This window comes from Acomys minous (genome assembly GCF_964271855.1).
Source record: "Acomys minous genome assembly, chromosome: 2".
Classification (NCBI taxonomy): domain Eukaryota; kingdom Metazoa; phylum Chordata; class Mammalia; order Rodentia; family Muridae; genus Acomys; species Acomys minous.
In genome coordinates this window covers 129,431,728-129,451,617 of record NC_140484.1, presented here as the reverse complement: position 1 = coordinate 129,451,617, position 19,890 = coordinate 129,431,728, and the positions used below count along the sequence as shown (strand labels likewise).

The window sequence follows — 19,890 nt, the reverse complement described above, 5'->3', positions numbered from 1 at the left end:
CACACACACACAATATCCAGTCTGACAGTGTTGTTGGCCTATAGCCTTTGTAGCTAGCATCTCAATGGGCTGCCATTTTGCAATTTCTTCAACCCTTTGTGTACTTTTTTCATGTGGAATTACCTCTTTTGGTGTTACTGTAAGTACCAGATTAGATTTCTCTGAAGGTTCCCTATTTTGATTCAAAGATTTTTCCAACCCCTGTTCTAATTTTAGCATCTAACTACTCAGTCTTTTTTTTCTCCAAGTCTGTCTAATTCTGATCTTTCCCAAAGACAATATACAGAACTAAATCATCACTAAAAAAATTATTTGTACGCTAACAGAGTCCAGAAGCCCCGTGTCACTGTGTCTTCCTCTATTTTCAACACAAATTATTCTTCTTTGCTCTCTAAACCTCTTCCTAAGGACTTTACTCTCTTAGACCCAGCTTTTCTTTTAGACCTTAGCAGCTCAGATGCCTGAGTCTTTTCTCAGTCTGGCTCTGGCTCATGCTCACGAGGCTTTTCTGCATCTATCACTGGGTCTTGACCCCTCCTGGCTCTGGGAAGTTACTGCATCTAGCAGTGTTTGCTCCTCTGGCCAGCAAGAGCCCCTTCTCAAAGAGGCTTTGCTGCTTTGGCCAGGGAAGTCTGGCTTTAGGAGCTCGCTTGTTTTAAAGAGCCACTTTTACCTCTTAGCAAGAGTTTCCTAAAAGAATTGCCTCTCTGGGGTTTGTATCAGTTTTTGTTTTTCTGCAGTGGCTGCAGGCCTTCCTGCTCTGTGGGGAGTCTAATCAGGAAACTGTGGCCACTTTCTTAATGAACAAAACTAAGAAACTGCTCTGTAGTTTTACTTTCTATGTTAAGTCCAGCCCCACTTGGTATGCTAAAATGTAAATATCATTTTTACAAAATAGTGTGTTTCTCTCTCTCTCTCTGTCTCTCTCTCTCTCTCTCTCTCTCTCTCTCTCTCTCTCTCTCTCTCTCTGTGTGTGTGTGTGTGTGTGTGTGTGTGTGTGTGTGTGTGTTTCAAGACAGGCTTTCTCTATGTAGCCTTGGCTGTCCTGAACTTGCTTTGAATTCACAGAGAATCTGCCTGCCTCTGCCTCCCAAATGCTGGGATTAAAGGCGTGCACCACCACTGCCTGGCTCTCAGTTTCTCTCTTACCCCAGCTATCACACAAATAATTGAGACTCTAATGTATTATTTTAGCAATCTTCATGGCCTAAGAACCGAGCAGTTATTACACACTGGAGATACTTGCACTTTGTAGCTTTCTGAGCTCTCTCCTGGACATCTGTGCCTGGCTCAATCCCTTCTCCTAACTCCTCCTCCTCTGTCTGGCAGGAAGTCCAGCCCTATTCTCTCCCCTGCTCAGCCAAGGGCTGAAAACCGCTTTATTGGCTTATCAGGGGACAATTGGGGAGCAGTGTTTACACAACATCGAGAGTTTCCAAACAAGGATTAAAACCAGATTATGGGGGGGGGGGGGTTAACAGAAATCAGCATTTGAATTACACAATAACCTTATACCTACAATTTCCCTTGTTAAAAACTTAACTCATTCCAAGTTCACACTTTGTCTTCAGTGTTCTCCAGCCATCCACGTCAATCCTAATCATCTTCAATACCACCATGAACTGCTATTCACAGTGCCTTGTAAAATATAAAATTTACATACAGTATAGTGGTCATTTAACACTCATTTCTATGATATTTCAAAAATTGTGACAGGTTACATTTTTATTTTAATGTTTTAAATATTTTTATGTGTATGCGTATTTTACCTGCATGTATGTCTGTGCACCACAGGTATGCTTGGTACTGAGGAAGTCAGAGTATGGCAGTGGAGTCCCTGTGACTGCTACCGTGTAGGTGCTGGGAACTGAACCCAGGTCCTCTGGAAGAATAGCCAGTGAGTGCTCTTCACCACTGAGCCATCTCTCCAGCCCCCACCCCAGTTTTTTGTTTTATACTTAATAGATTTCACTATATGTTGTTTATTATGGTATCTCTCAGTCCTTGGTTACTTGTCAGATAAACAAGATAACTTTCCATGAAATATCCTAACCTCTCTCAAGAGAACTTTGAAACAGCACTGAGAGGGAATGATGGCTGAAGAGGAAGATGGTAAGCCAACTACTCAGAACTTCCGCTCCTTTCTGAAACGGTTATTCTTAGAGACATTAGAAGACAATAGGGCTAATATTAAAAGTCACATTCATACCAGGCGCACACCTTTAACCCAGCACTTAGGAGGCAGAGGCAGTCGGATCTCTCTCTGTGCGTTCGAGGCCAGCCTGGTTTACAAAGTGAGTCCATGGAAGCCAAGGGATTTGTTACACAGAGAAACCCTGTCTCGAAAAACAAACAAACAAACAAACAAAAACAAAACAAAAACAAAAAAAGAAGCACATCCACAGTTGCTTCTGACTTGCCTTTTTCCCACCAGGATTATCCGTCATCTCCAAGACCAACACTTCCAGCTCCTCCAGCTGCTTTTTCCGCTTACCCAAAGCCCTTCTCATAGTCCTAGTGGTTAGCTGGGACAGCTTTGCCTTCCATTTTAGGACACAAGAAAGTGGTCAGACCAGGCTGGGGAGATGGCACAGTGTTCTGCAAGAACAAGGGGCTGCATTCTGATCTCAGCACCATGTAAAAGCTGGCTTTGGTGGTGCACGTCTGTAACCCCAGGGCTGGGGTGTAAGACAAAGGGACAGGCATACAGGCAGATACCCTGAGCCACACTAGCCAATCAGAAAGCTCTAGGTTCAGTGAGAGATCCCGTCTCAGTAGGTAGAAAGCAACGGTGGAAGACACCCAACGTTGACTTCCAGCTTCTAGAAAGACACACAGACACACAGACACACAGACACACAGACACACACCTGTGTATCTATCTCAAAAATTTAGATTTGTGGCTACACAATATTTAGAGACCAGAAAAAGAGTCAGAGTGAACAAGGCAATGCAGAAAATAAAAGTGGCAAAATTGTAACAAAAGTACCAGTATCAGAGCCCAAAGAACCCACCAGGCCACCGGGAAGTCATAAGCCTCTAACTCACCTTTCTCCCCATTGCCCATTTAATTCAACATATACTAGGTACTTACATCTGTGCAGCCACTCAAGGCAAGAGAAACCTACAAACTGTACGTGACATAAGTGTTTTATATAGTGCCAGCCACAGCCACCATCCACATATGGGTATTTAAATTTAAATTTAGCTATAATCAAATAAAACTAACACAAATTTAGTTCCTTGAAATATGGCTGTCACACCAGCCATGCTCCAAGTGCCAACAACAGCCATGGCTGTGGCTTCCCTACTGGAAAGTGCAGCTGCAGTCCAGGTCTACCACTGCAGTAAGTCTGTCTAGCACCGAAACAGACTTGAAATCTCAGCAAAGCAAGATGACCATCAACCAAGGAGGGGAAAAAATGCATGTTCAGACACTGGGTAACAAAGTGTAGGATGGTCAGGCAGAGCTTCTGAATCCACTCCTGGGTCTAGACAGGACTGCTCTGTTGTTCCCGCAGCCCCTAGCCCTCCATGCCAGACCTCGGGCTCTCTCCCTTTCTCTATCTACCGCTTCACAGAGCACACACCTGACATCTTTGTGCTTCTGACAGAATGGCTGTCTCTCAGTAATGGTACCTGGGGATTATTTAGTAAAGCATGTTTACAGCTTTGGTTAACTGTACAAGCCCTGAGCCACCTTGTTCACATCTCTGACAGCGACAGTGGACCCACAGTTCTCCAAAGACCCTGGCTCTCCAGTAAGGAACACTCAGAAGAGAAAAGATGAAGCAGACAGCACTTGTACTTTCTGACTTGGCTTTCCTCTGTACAACATGAAGAAACATTTTTGTAAATGCTACGTTTTTGGCACTACAACTATTCCTGGGACTAGGGATATAAGCTCGGTTGATAGGATGTTCCCCTTAAATGCAGAAAAGCTCTGGGTTTGATCCTTAGCGCCATGTAACATCAGATGTTGTTGTACAAACTGTAATCTCAAGAGCACTGAAGGTGCAAGCAAGACCAGGAGTTCAAGGTCATCCTTGGCTAGCCTATGAGTTCAAGGATAACCTGGGCTATGAGACACTGCCTCAAACAAACAAACAAACAAACAAACAATAAGCAAAACTCCCAGTGATATGGGTCTTGTTATAATTTACTAGAAAGGTATAGAGACTCTGAGTTGAACTACTTGATTATTTTCAAATCTTCAAGTTATACCCAGACTTCTACAGCTGTGTATCGAATAGCATTATTTTCAAATCAAATATGTAGTTAGGTTAAAAGAGATAAGCATAGGAGACCCTTTGTGTAACAGTCGTGAAGTGGTGTCTACCAGAGCTTTTTTTTTTTTTTTTGGCTGAAGTTTTTGTCAGTGTCCTGAAGTAGAACAAAGGAAGAAAAGCCAGAACTAATCAGCTGAAAAGCTAAGTAAAATTAAGAACTAAATGTTCCAGAAATAAAAACTAGTGTCAATAAAGGACTTCTGAAGAACAACAAGAACCTTTCTATCATGACTCATGTGCTAAGTCTACAGTTTAAGTGTGAAATCAGGCTTGCATACTCTCCTCACTGTGAAGATGTGTGCAACTCCACATCTGCGTGTCTAGTCTAGCCACCTGTTTCAAACGGCAAAACACCATGGTTCGTTCTTTCTTTCTTTCTTTCTTTCTTTCTTTCTTTCTTTCTTTCTTTCATCCAAGACATCATAGGAGATACACTAGGTGGTAATGTCTAGAAAAACGGAGACAAGATTAGCCAATATCTATGCAAACTTCTTTGTTATTAGCTTTTGCTCAAAAGAGAGAGCCTAGAGGTCAGAAGGCATTGGCTTCTTCTCATGGTTGTGAGCCTCCATGCGGGTGTTGTGGAACCCTCTAAAAGAACAGCAAATATTCTTAGCCACTGAACCATCTCTCTAGCCCCTTTGTTTTATATTAAAGAAAGCTTACTAATATTTTCTTGTATTTCGAGTTAGGCCTACCAGGCTGTTTATTAAATAATTCCCTCAAATCAATTATAATACTAGTGAAGGCAGATACTTAATATATTCATAGTCATCTTCTTTAGGGTGAACACACAGCTGGGTGTGGCCTGAAATGATCACCAATGCTCCTTTCACTTCCTCTCACCTGTTGCTGATCACACCAAAGACACCAGTTACCTCAGAAAGCTGGTTGGTAATTTTTCAGAAGTTGTTTAGATACCCAACCTGCTCCAATCCCTCCTTAAGTCTGGCTGGGTAGGTTTCAGGTAAATAAAATATACACAAAATAAAATAAAAAGTAAATAAAATGCACATAAACAAGCCAATGAGTCATGTAATTTATGTACCGTATACAAAAAATTAAGTTTTGATTTAAAAAAAAACACAGCAAAAGATTTAAATTAACACAAACAGGAATTCATACTTATGTGAAAATGATAAATAAAAATTCATTTTTATGTATTAGATATACTTCAATATTTCAGTATATTGACAGAATAATATTCCGAGCTTTTAAAGGGATTTTTATTTTTTAATTATGTGTGAGTGTGTCTGTGCGTGCATGTGCACGTGAGAGCTGGTATACACAGAGGCCAGCAGTGCTGGGCCCCCCGAGCTGCAGTCAAAGGCAGTCTAATCTGCTCTCAATCCTCCAGCTGAGCTCTGATGTGGTGCTCAGGCTTCCAGAGGCATCTGAGCTCTATGTCTTAATCCATCCCTTCATTCCAGGCACTGGTCAGGCTCAACATGACCTGTCTTTTGAGTTCTGGGAGCAGGCAGACTCTCTTGCTTCCTGCGAACTCTTGTTTTATTCTGTTGTAAAAACAACTTGAATATTACCTGTCAGCTGTGTCTCCTCCTGGTCTCACTACTTGAGCTAACTCTTTGTGTCAACCTATCATCCAGAGAGGTCCCAGCTGTCAATACTGCCACCAGCGGAGCAGCCAACAAGTCAGTGCCCACACTGTGATAAATGCTTGGCTTTGCATGGTACCCAGTTAATTCTCACAACAGCTCTAAAAGGCAGTTGTTATCATTTGTTTTTATAGATTGTAAAGTGGAGGCCCAGACACTAAGCTTACAGTGTAAGTATGTAACGACAGAATTCCATCCTAACTCTCTCTGACTGCATCAGTTTCAGCTAACAGACCGTTTATTTGGTTGACAGGGCCATTGCTTTTTTGGCAGGGTTATCCTAGGATCCTAGTCGCCCTCTCCACGCTCATTATCCTCCTTGATGTCCAACAGTCACATACCACTTAGGTGACTATTAAAGCCACTGTTGAATAAATGAGCGTCACTGTTATTTTTAGAGGAAAACTAGTGAAGGGAAAAAAAATTCAAACTGACAAAAACTGTTCTCAATCTAACTTAAATTCCTCAAACACACAACACACAGATTTTCTTTCTCCTAAAAAAGTAATTAAAACCACCTTAGCAATTTGGATAAGAATATACAGTCATCGAAATAAAACAATATTTGCTTTGCTTTTTACAAATCTAATTTCTGTCTGCGTGGACCTAATTACTAAGGATTAATTTGACATCTTCCTAGTTAACTGACTAGTAGCTGCTTCTAGACAGCACCAACAGGCACTGTATTTCATGAACAGTAAGTTCTATGCCTACTTTCCCTCAAAGGATGGACTAGAGGGTGTGTGTGTGTGTGTGTGTGTGTGTGTGTACACAGAGGTCAGAAGGTAACTTTGGCATATCATTCCTTAGGTACCAAACATTGTTTTTTGTTTATTTGTTTTGCTTTGAGATGAGCTCTCCCTGGGCCAGAGCTCACTAAGAAGCTAGCTAATGAGCCCCATGGATCTCCTTGTCTTTGCCAGCCTAGGGCTGGGATTGCAACCACGCACTACTATCCCTGGCTTTTACACACACATGGGTTCTGGGAAGTGAACTTGGGTCTTTGTACTTGCATGGCAAATACTTTACTGATAGAGCCATTTCCTCAGCCTAAAGGAGTGACCGTTATGGTATGTTAAATTACATCAATGAATTTGTTCTTCTTAAAAAATATAGAATTTACTCATCTGAACAGTGTTCTTATAGAAGCCCATGAAACAGATTTTAACACCTATAAAACCACCCCTTTCCTGTCTTCCCTATGCAAAATACACTCAGAATCTTCAACTACTTCTTCAGTCTATGGTGTCCTTCATCATCCCTGTAACTCTTCTAGAGACAGAAAGGACATGAAGTCATAACTTTTTCATATGAAGTTTAGTAATCTTAGACTCTAAGTATCTGGGAGTTGATAAAGGAATAGAACAGAGAGGCTACACAGTTTCCTAGCTTTTCATGATTTGTCTAAACATAATTCACTCAGTATTACATTCATCACAACAAAAGATACCCCAGAGCCAAATAGAGAAAACATGTACTGCAACCTAAAGATTATAAACCATAAATACTCTATAACAATGGAGAGAAACTAACTGGACTTCTGTGGTTTTAAGACTACAAAAATGAAATATTATAACAAATATGAAAGTCATAACCATTAAATATGAACGTCATTTTAAAGTGTACTTTCATATAAACACTGAAATAACATTACCTCTAAATTAAACTTAATCTAGGCAAGGTGAGATTCCCTTGACATCTGCTCTTGAGCTTAGGAAAATCTTTTAAAATAATGGCTTACCATAATTACAACTTCTTATTTAATGTACATCTTCCTCAACAGAGTCTATGGGGTAATAAATATTTGTACATCTCAGTTGCCATAAACCTAGATCTTCTGGTTGGCACAGTTTTCAGTAAATGATGAATTGACTGCATGTGTATAAATGAACAAAGCTCAGAAAGGTAGAAGGGATGAAGACCCAGAAAGTCATATGAGCAGGATCACACTCAGCTACAGGGAGAACCTTGGCTTAGCTCTGCTCCCATGCCACCAGCCTCACCACATGAGGGTGAGAGCATGGTTTATGAGCTCAGCATAAGACCTGATGAAATGACCTGAGGGATGAGCTGAGGGCAGCTTATACCAACCACATATAGACTCATCAAAGTTGACAACATTGCTCAGCAAGTGAAGGTGCTTGCTGTAGAGGCCTGGTTGACTGAGTTTGATCTCTAGAACCCACAGAAAATTGGAAGGAGAGAAATGACCCCACAAAGTGGTATCCTGACCTTTACTTGTCTACCATACACACACATACACAATAATAATAATAAATAATGTAAAAGTTACCATTCAAAATGTGTATTTTAAGCAGTTGAGGAAGGGAAATAAGACTGGGGAAAATCATTGTTTTCTCCCTGTCAATTGGTTACTTGCTCCACCTCTTGACCTATGGTTGACTTTATTTAATCCTGTTTACAATATTCAAACAGAAAGCTCTTGGATTACAGGTATGTGCTAGGGCTGAGCCACATCACAGCTAGAAACAGGTTTTTCCAGTAAACAGCATAGTCTCAGGGTCACAGTATAAGCAAATATTCTGCAACTATATGTTGTATGTCATAAACTAATTTATATATTTCAAAACAGCCTTGCATCCCTAGGATAATAAAATGATATGACTATCATAATGTGTTGTTTAGCTATGATGCATGATATTTTTTAAAATATTATTGAATATAATTTAAAGGTATTTATTAAGAATTTTACATCTCTGATCATTGGGGAAATTAATCTTTAATTTTCTTTATTACTATGACCTTTGCAAGTTTTATATCACCATGATATCTGTTTCATTTAGCATTTTGATTATGCTATTTTCTTTTGTATTTTGTGGAACATTATGAGAAGTGTTAGTCTTAATGTTTGAGAGGATAAGCACTAAATCTCCTAATCCTTGGTTTTCCTTTGTAGGGAAACTTATATTTACTGTTTCAGTGCTGATAACATGGCTCACCCTGCAAAGGAGGAATGAGAGAAAGATTCCTGAAAGTTGTCCTCTAACCTTGACAAATATGTATGTACCACTCAAACACACAAAAACAAATCAATAAGTGTGTGTGTGTGTGTGTGTGTGTGTGTATACACACACACACACACACACACACACACACACACTGCGGAAAGTGCCTGGTCTTGGAAACAATAAAATAATGTCCTTCAGTGGGAAAATAAATAAACACTATTATATGTGAGCAACAGAATATGGCCCAACATTAAAAAGAAATGGGATATCAAGTACTGAAAAGACACAGAGGAACCTCCAATGCCTATTATTAAGGAAAAGAAGAAGGCTGTATGCATGACTCCAGGTCCATGGCAGTGTAGAAAACAGGGAGCTCTGCGGACACGAAGCAGACTGATGTGTGAGTTTCCACAGCAGGGCAGCTATTCTGTATGTGAAAATGGTAGATACAAGTGTCAAAAGGCACAGAGTACACAACACTGAGGATGAGCCCTCATGTTAACTACGGATGGCTTCAGGTGATAATGATGTGTCCGTGTAGATTTATCATAGCGAGGGATAACAAACCTAAAACAAAAGGAGAAAACTAAGGCATCCTGTAGTTTTAGATGATATGGGAATACTCACAGGGCAGCAAGACAGTAAAAGGCACATGAGACTCAATCTGTACGGAGTTTTGCACAGCTAAAGTGGTTTAAGTAATTAAGTAGTAAAACATTATTAACTTGAACTACAGGACAGATGTAGCTGAGTCCACTCTGATGTAAATGACAGACTTTCCATAAATGAACAAACCCGCCTTACAGAATTTCAGCCATCCCCTCCCCAGAGCCCCAAGGAGCTTCAGTTAATTCCATTTTCTACACCCCAAGCCCTTATCCAAGTGAGAGTCGAGTTATTTGTTCCCTTATAAAGAACAGGGTAGAGAAAGGAGAACACAGCACATTTTCATTGGAGAGATCTGACAAGCAGGATTCTATCTAACAGTGCAGCCGACGGCTCCACAGACGACGCAGACTCCTTCAGAGGATGAAATGAGAACAGCTCATCATCTCTGTATTATCCTTTCCAAAAAACCTCACAAACCAGGTCTAATTTGGAGAAAAACATTAGATGAATTAAGATTAGGCTACATTCTACAGGTCATGCAAAACAGAGGCTGGGACACAGCCACAGCCACGAGGAGACTTGGAAGCAGGACATTTCAAATGTCTTGAACTGAACCCTGGAAAAAGAAGACATTAATAGAGAAACCAGTGAAATCCAAACGAAGCCTGGAATCTGCTTGATAGTTATTCATTAACACTGTGCTCTTCGTTTTAATAAATGCAGCACAGTAATGGAAGATTCGGGGAGTGATGGGGGGGGGAGGGGAGAAACTACAGTGCATTTGTAACTTGTCTCTCCATCCAGTCACTATTCCAAAACAGAGTATCTATGTAAAACTGAAAACCTTGAAAACAGAGTCATAACCCATTAGACTAACAGGGGTTCTCTGGAAAATGCTAGCCTTCTAAATTTAACTACACTCATGGCTTTCAGTCTTTTAAATAAAATTAAACAAAACACTAAGCTAAGAGAAAGAATACTAAAAATTTCTTATTAGAGTAATCATGAAACATGGTGTTCTGTATATTAATAGTTTGAGAACTGTGCATATTAAATTAGTAACATTTGCATGGCATTATTAGAAATACATATTATAAATTGAAGACCCAATTAATCCTTCTTCATCAAGTTTCATCATGCATTGAATTTTATACACCACTGTACTCTGCTGAGAAAGAGACATGTTTATTGCATTAGTAGTCTCATAATACAGAAGCGAATGCTTGGTACACTGACATCCTATACACGGGCCATCTGAGGGGGAAACACCTTGCCTCTACCATATAGGTTAAATAGAGTAGAAACGTTTGGTTTGGTTTGAGACAATGTGTCATGTAGCCCAAGCTAGCCTCAAACTTGCTATACATGGTAAGGCTGACACTGAACTAGTGGTCCTCCATTCTCCACCTCCTCCTCCTTCTCTAAGATTTATTTATTTATTTTACGTATCTGTGCTTTATCAGCATGTACACCCATAGACCAGAGGATGGCATCAGATCCCAGTATAGATGGTTGTGAGCTACCATGTGGTTGCTGGGACTTGAGCTCAGGACCTCTGGAAGGGCAGACAGTGCTCTTAACCACTGAGCCATCTCTCCAGCCTCCCGCCCCGAGCCCCATTCTCCACCTTCTACATGCTGGGATTATAGGTCTGTATCGAGCCTGGAAAGATTATTTATAAAGCTCATCTATACCTTGGATACAGTGCAAAAGGTAAATAGCTTTTAAAAGGCAATGTCTTTTCAGTGCACTATGGGAATAGAGACCCATGCAAAGGTCATCACTTAGGAGAATGCCCTTGCTCTAGTATTATTTCTTTACTATGAAAGGAAGTCTAGATCTTATGTGAAGTTACAGATCAATGTGTACATTTTGCTACCTACAGTAACAAATAACTTCTTCCAGTTACAATAAATAATACCAGAAGTTAGGGTTTATCTGTCTATAGGATGCAAAAAAAAATTGTAATTAATATAGAATTCTTAATTGGCTAGTTGCTAAACTGTCTTTGAATACCTAGGAGGGCCTCAGCCTCTGAAGTGCTGGGGTTGCAGGCATTTACTGCCATATGCAGAAAGTACAGTTGTTTTCAAGATTACCTCTAGTCTGCTGTTGAGTTTGTTGGTCACCAATGACTTTCCATCCTGCCAGTGAAATAGACACACACACACACACACACACACACACCAAAAAAACCATGCAATTTATTCTATATTACAGTTCTTGTGAGTGTACCTATTTGTGCATTTTTAAAACAATGGGAAACACATATACAAATGTTTAATTATTTTTTCATTTAAGCTAGTTTTCTAATGAGATTTTAAAGGTCCCAATTCCAAGAGATAAAAAACAAAGGTGTAGCTAGGTAAGTCAGTACTGTTGGGTGAGCATCAAGAAATCAGCTACAGAGTCACAGTGCAGAAGTCTCAGGGAGAATGTTTGTCATCTAATCTCTTCTTTCAGGAAAGGAGGTTGGGCTCACAGGAACACACAGATTTCCCAAAGGTCTGACAGTGGCAGAGATTTACTCAATTTAACTTAAAAGATTTGTTAATGGATCTACAGTGTAGTGTGTTAATTTTCTTTTTAAAATCCAGCTGCTGATAGTATGGAGGGATAGCTCAGTGGGTTAGAACGCTTGCTGCTCTTACAGAGTACCTAAGTCCAGTTCCTGGTTCCCACGTCAGGCAGCTCACAACTGCCTGCAACTCTATTCTACAGGACCCATTGCCCTCTTCTGGACACAGATATGCACTCACACACACACACACACACACACACACACACACACACACACACACACCCATGTATGCATACACACAGGCTATCAATTACTGAACAAAAATGTTTCCTACATTCCTTTTTTTCCTTTTAAGTGAAATGAGCTAGTACATGGCTCAAGCATAAACTCTGAGCAGTCTTTACTTCCATGCTTATGGCCAATTATATTAAAATTTTGATTACATGGTTAGGATGTAAGCAAGAATAATTAAGAATAAAAAAATTTCAGGGAACTAGAGAGACAGCTCAGAGGTTAAGAGCACTGCTCTTCCAAAGGTCCTGAGTTTAATTCTCAGCAACCACATGGTGGCTCACAATCATCTGTAATGAGATCTGGTGCCCTCTTCTGGCCTGAAGGCATTCTTGTGGGCAGAACACTGTATACATAATAAATAATTAATCTTTAAAACAATTTTTTCAACTTCACATTTTACTGTATTTTTTTTTTTTACTTCACATTTTACTGTATTTTTTTTTACTAAAAACAGAAGTCTAGACTAATGTGATTTTTACTTGGAAAACATTTGGACATTTCCTTTTTCTTTTCTTTTTCGATTTACTTATTGTATGTGTATGAGTGCAGCATGCGTGGTTATGTACCATATGCATGCCTGGTGCCCTAAGAGCTCAAAGAGGATGTCACAACTCTGGAAACTGGAGTTACAAAGAGTTGTGAGGCACCATGTGGGTGCTGGGAACCAAAGCCAGGTCCTCTTCAAGAACAAGAAATGGTCTTAACCACTGAGCCATCTTTTTAGCCCCTCACTTGGACATTTTCAAATTGTTCAACAGACTATTGACAGAATAATTTCAGCTTTTACACTTGAGCACACTGTTTCACTCTTCCTCAAATCACAAACAAGAAGGAAATTTGTGTACCCTGACATCACTTCGAGGTGAAGTTGTCCCGAGACGGTTAAAAAAGCGGGAACATCAAAGAAGTTCTCCTTGGGTGACTTCATCTTGCTTGAAGGCTATAAATAAAAAACACACACCACAAAAAGCTATTATGCATTTTATTTAGCTTTTCACAACCATACATGATCCATAGCTTAAAAACAGTATTGCAGTTAAGCATATGTAAGGACTATTCCTTGTCACTAAAATAAAACGTGTTCATATACCTAAATCAGAGCATACCTATGTAAACAGTTCTAACAGCAAGGAGCTTACCATGTAATTTCAAAACACAGTAACTATAGGACATAGGACTTTTTCATGCATTTTTCTTTAAAGAGCAAGAGATTATGAATTAAAACATAAAACATGACAATTCACATGACCTCTTAAACTAGGAGCTACAATTAAGACCTAATTGTCTCAGGGAGTAGCTTCTAGGACATGCCATATTATTAAAATATTAATAGTACTTTTACTGTCGTTTCCTTAAACAGATTTATTTTTATTTTACCCGTATGAGCATTTTGCCTGCAATTATATTAGTGCTTGCATTGTGCCCATAGAAGCCAGAAGAGAGCGTATGTCTCCTGGAACCGGAATTACAGATGGTCTGAGTAGCCATGGGACAATGCGAACCAAACCCGGGTCTTCTGGAGAGCAGCTGGTGCTCTTAACTACTGCATAATCTCTAGCCCCCTTACTTCAGATTCTTATAAAAAGCATTATAAACTTATGAATAAAATTATTAGCAGTTCCTGTATCCACAGGTTCTTCACGATTTAGACTCAGACTGAAAAATATATTTTTAATTGTCTGTATTAAATGTCTCCACCCCATCACCTCACTATTATGCCCTACACAATATAAAAATCACCCACATATCTGTTTTTGTGCCAGTACTATATTTTTGTAAGTATGAGTCTGTAGCATATTTTTATATCAGGCATAATGATACTTTTGGCATCACTCTTCTCTCAGGATTGCTTTGTTTTGGCTGTTTGGAGGTTTTTTGTTTTGTTTTGTTGTTTTTTAAGATGGGTTCGCTTCATAGCACTGGCTATACTGGAGCTACCTGTATAGACCACGCTGCATGCCTAGAACCCACAGAGATCCACCTGCCTCTTCTTCCTGAGTGCTAGGATTACAGGCATGTGCTCAGCCTGTTCGGAGTATTTTATGCTTGTATATAATTTTAAGGATTTCCTTCTAGTACTTTGAAGAAGGTTACTGAAATTTTGATAGGGGAGTGCATCCGATCCATATGTTGTTTTTAGTCCCATTAATTCTCCCAATGTATATGCAGGAGCGGTAGTTCAATCCTCTAGCGTTTTCTTCATTGTTTAGTTTTCAATGCAGAGGTCTTCTAACTCCTTGCTTAGGTTTATTCCTAGGCATTTAGTATCTATTTTCAGGCTACTATGAATGGTATTGCTTTCTTGATTTCTTTCTAGATATGCTCATTACTGGGACGGGTCTAAGAGTTTCCTGGTGGAATTACGAGCAGATTTCAATGTTTCATTTATTAGGAGGTGGGCAAATGGATTCGAATTGTACATCTACCCAATTTACTTAAGTGGGTGCAAACATAATCCTGCTTCTCTTTGTCTTCTAATGTTATGTACATGCATTGATAAGATGAACTGCATGCATTGTAAGTTGGCTTATTTTCCCCTTATATTACAATTATTTACATTCAGTTTTATACTTCCATGTGCACTAACTATACTGCCTATAACCTTTTATTTCATAGTATTAAAAAAGCATTGTGAGCTATTCGTATTAAGAAATAATTCCTAAGAGCAATGTCTGCAAAGTGTGTGTATGTGGAAAGTCCCAGGGTACACGAAAATGTAGTTATGACCCAGTTATGCAATGAAGGGTCCAAGCCCCCAGAACCCAGGGACAACAAAACTAAAGAGTGCTGAAAATGCTGAAGGCTGTGCTGCAGAAGCCAAGAGGGAGGAAAGGGAAGCAAAAAGAAACCAGGGGTGACTTTGGTTTGGAGACTCCTGCCTTGCCCTCACAGTGCTGAGCCTCCTGTGAGCAGTCTTCCTACAGCAGAGGACACTTATCATATGACGTATCATGTGAGCTTGGCCAAAGGTGACCCAATGTCTCTCCCTTCATCCCCTTTGCTGCCTAAACAGTCTCTCACATGACACAGTCAAGATCAAACAAAAAACTCCAGGTCTCACCAGGAAGGTAAGTCGCTTTGGTGATGGTGTCTCATCACAGCAACAGTAACTCTAACTGAGATAGATGGGGATAACTCCACAGGCCTAGCCTCTCCAACATGGGGAGAAAAAAACTAAAGAACTTAGAAAAACAGTCAAAAGTTTATAATAAACAACTAAATGCTAAATCAAGAAAATGGTAACGTAAAAATTCACTTAGCCACAGAATGTGTGAATGGATCAATCAATCTCCAAGGTTGATCATAGAAGAATGGAGTAATAAATTTTTCATTATCACAATTAAAAAGAGAGAGGGGGGGAACTCAAACAAAACCAAACAAACCAAGCAATCAAACAACAACAAATAAAACTAGAGACAAAAAAATGACACCAGGGTAAAGGAGTTTAGCGGTTTCCTAATTTAAAATATATTTACCATGACCCAACAAAGCTACTTCTAGTATGCATCAGTAAGAATTAAAATGAGGTTTTAAAATAAATCCTTGGAGACAGAATGAAAGGCCACAACTGGGGCAGGGTGGAACCACTGTTGTGGCCATGACCTGAGGTAACCTTGTCCACCAGGAGAAAGTGAAAAAAAGCAGGATTGGAACTATGTGCAGCAGGTGCAGAGACGGGCAAAGTAAAAGGTAGCGGGAACCCAAGCAGCCTCGCAGACTCACACCTATGTGCAAGGGGTCTGTCCTATCTGGCCTGGCTTCCTCTAGAAGCAACAATAGCATCCTCTTTGCTCTGAATCTACAGGGGTCCCTTTTGTGTACCCATCCAGGCGGGAATCCCTCACTGCCCCCGACTGCACCACTTCTGAGGATAAAGAGGTTACTCACTCTTCCAACTTTCTTTTATTCCTCAAGGCATTAAAATAACTTTGCAATTCAATAAGTAAACAAATACTTGTGTGAAATGTCCTTAACAGTATGTGAACAAAAATATTTGCTGTAACAGCCAAAGGGGGAAAACAATGTTAATATCCATCAATGCAAAAAAAGGACAAACAAATGTGATATATACAAAATAGAATATTATTCAGGATTAGAAGGCATATGCCTATATATGTTTAAATATTAAAATATAAACCCTGAGAACATTATGCAAAGTAAAATAAGGTATACTTAAAATAACATATATTGGAGCTAAGAGATTGGCTCAGTGGTTACATGAACTAGCTACTTTTCTAGAGAACCTGGGTTCAGCTCCCCTCACCCATGCAGCAGCTCACCACCATGGTTAACTCTGGGCACAGGGGCTCTGATACCCTCTTTAGCCTCCAAGGGCACCAGGCACACATGCAGCAGAATACTCATACACACCAAATACATATACTTAAAATAAAGTAATGTTTGCTGTACAGTTCCACTGCAGGAAACATCCATAATAGAGAAATCCACTGAGAGACACTGATGGGTCCCTGTCTCTGGGGAGAGGAAAATAAGAGGTTACCACTTAAAGGGTTTGTTTCTCTGTTGTTTTGAGAAACATCTCTTTCAGAATTTAACAGAGGTAGTTAGCTATCAAGCATTATAAACCTAATACCATAAATGTACTCTTTACAATGGTTAATCCTGGGGTCATGGAGATGTCTTAATGGGTAAAGGTGCCTGACTACCTGGTTTGATCTGCAGGACTCACATGACCAAAGGGGAAAATTAAATCTCAAACACTGTCCTCTGATGTCCACAAGCATTAGTGCTATGGAACATGCACACTCCCTCCAAATACATATGCATGTCAAGGTAATTTTGGCCCACTTATACAAGCATAAATGGAAAATGAGCTCATGTGCTCATTTACAAGGTGCAGTACATACATCTGTTTACAGCTGTCCAGGGCCGAGGCAAGGAGGAGGGCCTGCACCCAAGAGCTTAGGGAGCCTGGGAAATAAAGTGAGGCCTTGCCTTAGGACTGAAAACAAACTGAGTCTGAATCTCCTGAGTTCAAAAACTACTACCCTGAGGTTATGAATTTAAAACTTAGGGTTATAATCTTAAATTTATAATCCTAAACATCTCTGTTACTAGTAACATGAATCTGAAAGCATTGAAGTTAAGGAATATTGTTTAAAAAAGCAAAGACATGCAAGACTAACAGAGGAGTGTCGTATTGAGAAATGTTTACAGCACAGGAAATCAGCAAGTCCTGGGGTGGAGAGACGATGGCCTAGTGTTTAAGACAGAGTGTTGCTCTTACAAAGGACCTGTGTTTGGTTCCCAGAACTGACATAGACAGCTCAAAACCAACAGTACATTCAGCTTCCGGGGGATCTGATGTCCTCTTCTGGCCTCTTTGGGTACCAAGTGCACACATATCTACCTACACATATTAATAAAAAAATAAAAATAAATCCTTAAAATTAGTGATTAATGAGAAGAATATATAAAGTACCTCCTGCTGAGAAAACAAGAAAGAAAACAAAATAATCTAAAAATAGACAAGTAGATTGACAGAAATGCATGCTTAAATGGCTAAGATATATGTGAAGAAGTTCTCAAACTGATCAAAAAGTTAAAAAAGTAAATTACAAGAAGACAAACTAAGAACACTTGACAAACACCAGATTGCTAGACACAAGAAGGTTGTATAATATCAAGTACAGGTGGAAATTCAGTGTGGCAGGCGCACCACTCTAAGACGTGTCCCCATGATTCCCAGACCCTGGCTATTTTTAAATCCTAGTTACTGATGTAAATTGAGTTTCCAAATTCAACTGAAGCTGCATATTGAACAAGTTCAAGATCCAGAGTTCAGCTGGGCACAGCTAGCCTAACGGCATGAGCACTTTGAAAGTCGGGAGACATGCTGCTGCTATTGCTTGCGGACAGAGACAGCCATGAAGAGCCCTGGAGAGCAGTCCCTGGCAGCTGAGGGCATCCTGGGCACTACAAATACAAGGAACTGAACTCTGCGTAAAAGTGTGTGTGGGGAGGGGGGGGGGGGTCCAGAAGTCAGGTTCTAACTGAGAACTGCCAAGACCCTGGCTTTGGCCTTGTCACACTCCAGCCATGCCGTTCCGGACTTCTGACCTATAGGACTGTAAGATAAATACTACAGGCTGATTTAAGCCACCGGTCTTATAATTTGTTAAGAAGCAATGGAAAATGATTTCATAAGAAACAGAAACCAGCAGGAAATGCTGGCATACTGTAAACTGTTACTGCTAATTCTACAGAACGTGCTGAAGCTAAGGATGTCTGTAGGGCCACCAGATGGCTCGCTGGGTAGAAGCGCTTGCTACCATTCTATCCTTGGAACCCACACAATGGAAAGAGCATGAACCACTGCAAGCTGCCCTCTGACCTCCACACATACAACACACTTAATTTTTGTCCTCGTTTTGAAACTAGGTTCTTTTCTCTCGTATAATATATTCTGACTAAGGCTCCCCCTCCCTCCTCACCTCCCAGGCCTTGCCACCTCCTCTCCCACCCATATCCACCCTTTTCTGTCTCCCATTAGAAAACAAACAGGTTTCTAAGGGATAATAATAAAATAAAATAGAGTAAGATGAAACAAAAATTAACACATTACAATTGGAGGGAACAAAGAAACAGAATGAAAAGAGCCCAAGAGAAAGCACAAGAAACACAGACCCAACTCATTCACACAGTCAGGAACCCTATAAAAACACCACACTGGAAGCCAAGTGCTTCTCAACCTTCCTAAGGCTACAACCTTTAACACAGCTACCTCTTAACTGTAATTTTGCTGTTATGAGTCATAATGCAAATATCTGACTTGAAGGCCATCTGATATGCAACCCCCCATGAAAGGGTCATTCTACCCACAGTGTGAGAACCAGAGCCATAATATGAATGCAGAGGAACCGAACTGGTGTAGACCTATGGAGGCCTTATGTATGCTGCCTCGGTCTCTGTGAGCTCATATCTGCCTTGATCATACTAATTTCCAAGGCCTTGTTTCTTGGTGTCCTCTGGCTCTTACACTTTTCCCGCCTCCTTTTCTTCAGGGTACCCTAACCCTGAGAAGAAAGGATTTGATGGAGACATCCCATTCAGGGCTCAGTGTTCCAAGGTCTCTCACTCTTTGCATAATGTATGAGTGTGGGTCTATATATTTGTTCCCACCTGCTGTGGGAGGAAGCTTCTCTAACGATGGATAAGGAAGGCAGTGACCTATGAGTAGAGCAGAATGGCGTTATGAGTAACTTAACTCCCGCCCTAGGTCTCCAGGCTTTCTAATTTGCCTGTGTATGTATGTGCACTGTGTGGAGGCCAGATAACGGACCGAGTCTCCTGGAACTGTAGATGATTGTGAGCTGTTATGTCATGCTGGGAACGGAATCTAGGTCATATACTGTGTTCTAATGTGTAGTTACTCACGCATTTTAATCTCTTGTCTTCCTCATAGAGGTTTTCTTTCATGTTCTTGCCATTGAAAACCAAACTTGTGTACCACCTCAATTATAGGTACTTCTGCATTTTACCAAGTGAAGGAGAGCACTAACTCCTCTAAGCACACACACACACACTATATAAATAAATAAATAAATAAATGTTAAAAACAAACAGACAAA

At 40.2% G+C, this 19,890-nt stretch overlaps 1 protein-coding gene across 6 annotated transcripts in view; it reads right to left on the bottom strand.

Annotated features, from left to right (window-relative positions):
• NARS2 (asparaginyl-tRNA synthetase 2, mitochondrial) overlaps positions 1–19,890 on the bottom strand; it is a 112,503-nt gene that overhangs the window by 59,541 nt on the left and 33,072 nt on the right. For 5 of the 6 annotated variants that reach the window (XR_014777594.1, XR_014777595.1, XR_014777596.1 and 2 more), the window contains exon 6: positions 13,144–13,238. The exons of the other annotated variant lie outside the window; for it this stretch is intronic. Coding sequence is in view for 2 of the 5 variants with exons in the window: in XM_084774183.1 (XP_084630309.1) it covers positions 13,144–13,238 (95 nt within the window). In the remaining 3 variants the exon portion in view is untranslated. The remainder of the gene's footprint in view (positions 1–13,143; positions 13,239–19,890) is intronic. 6 annotated transcript variants of the gene reach the window in all.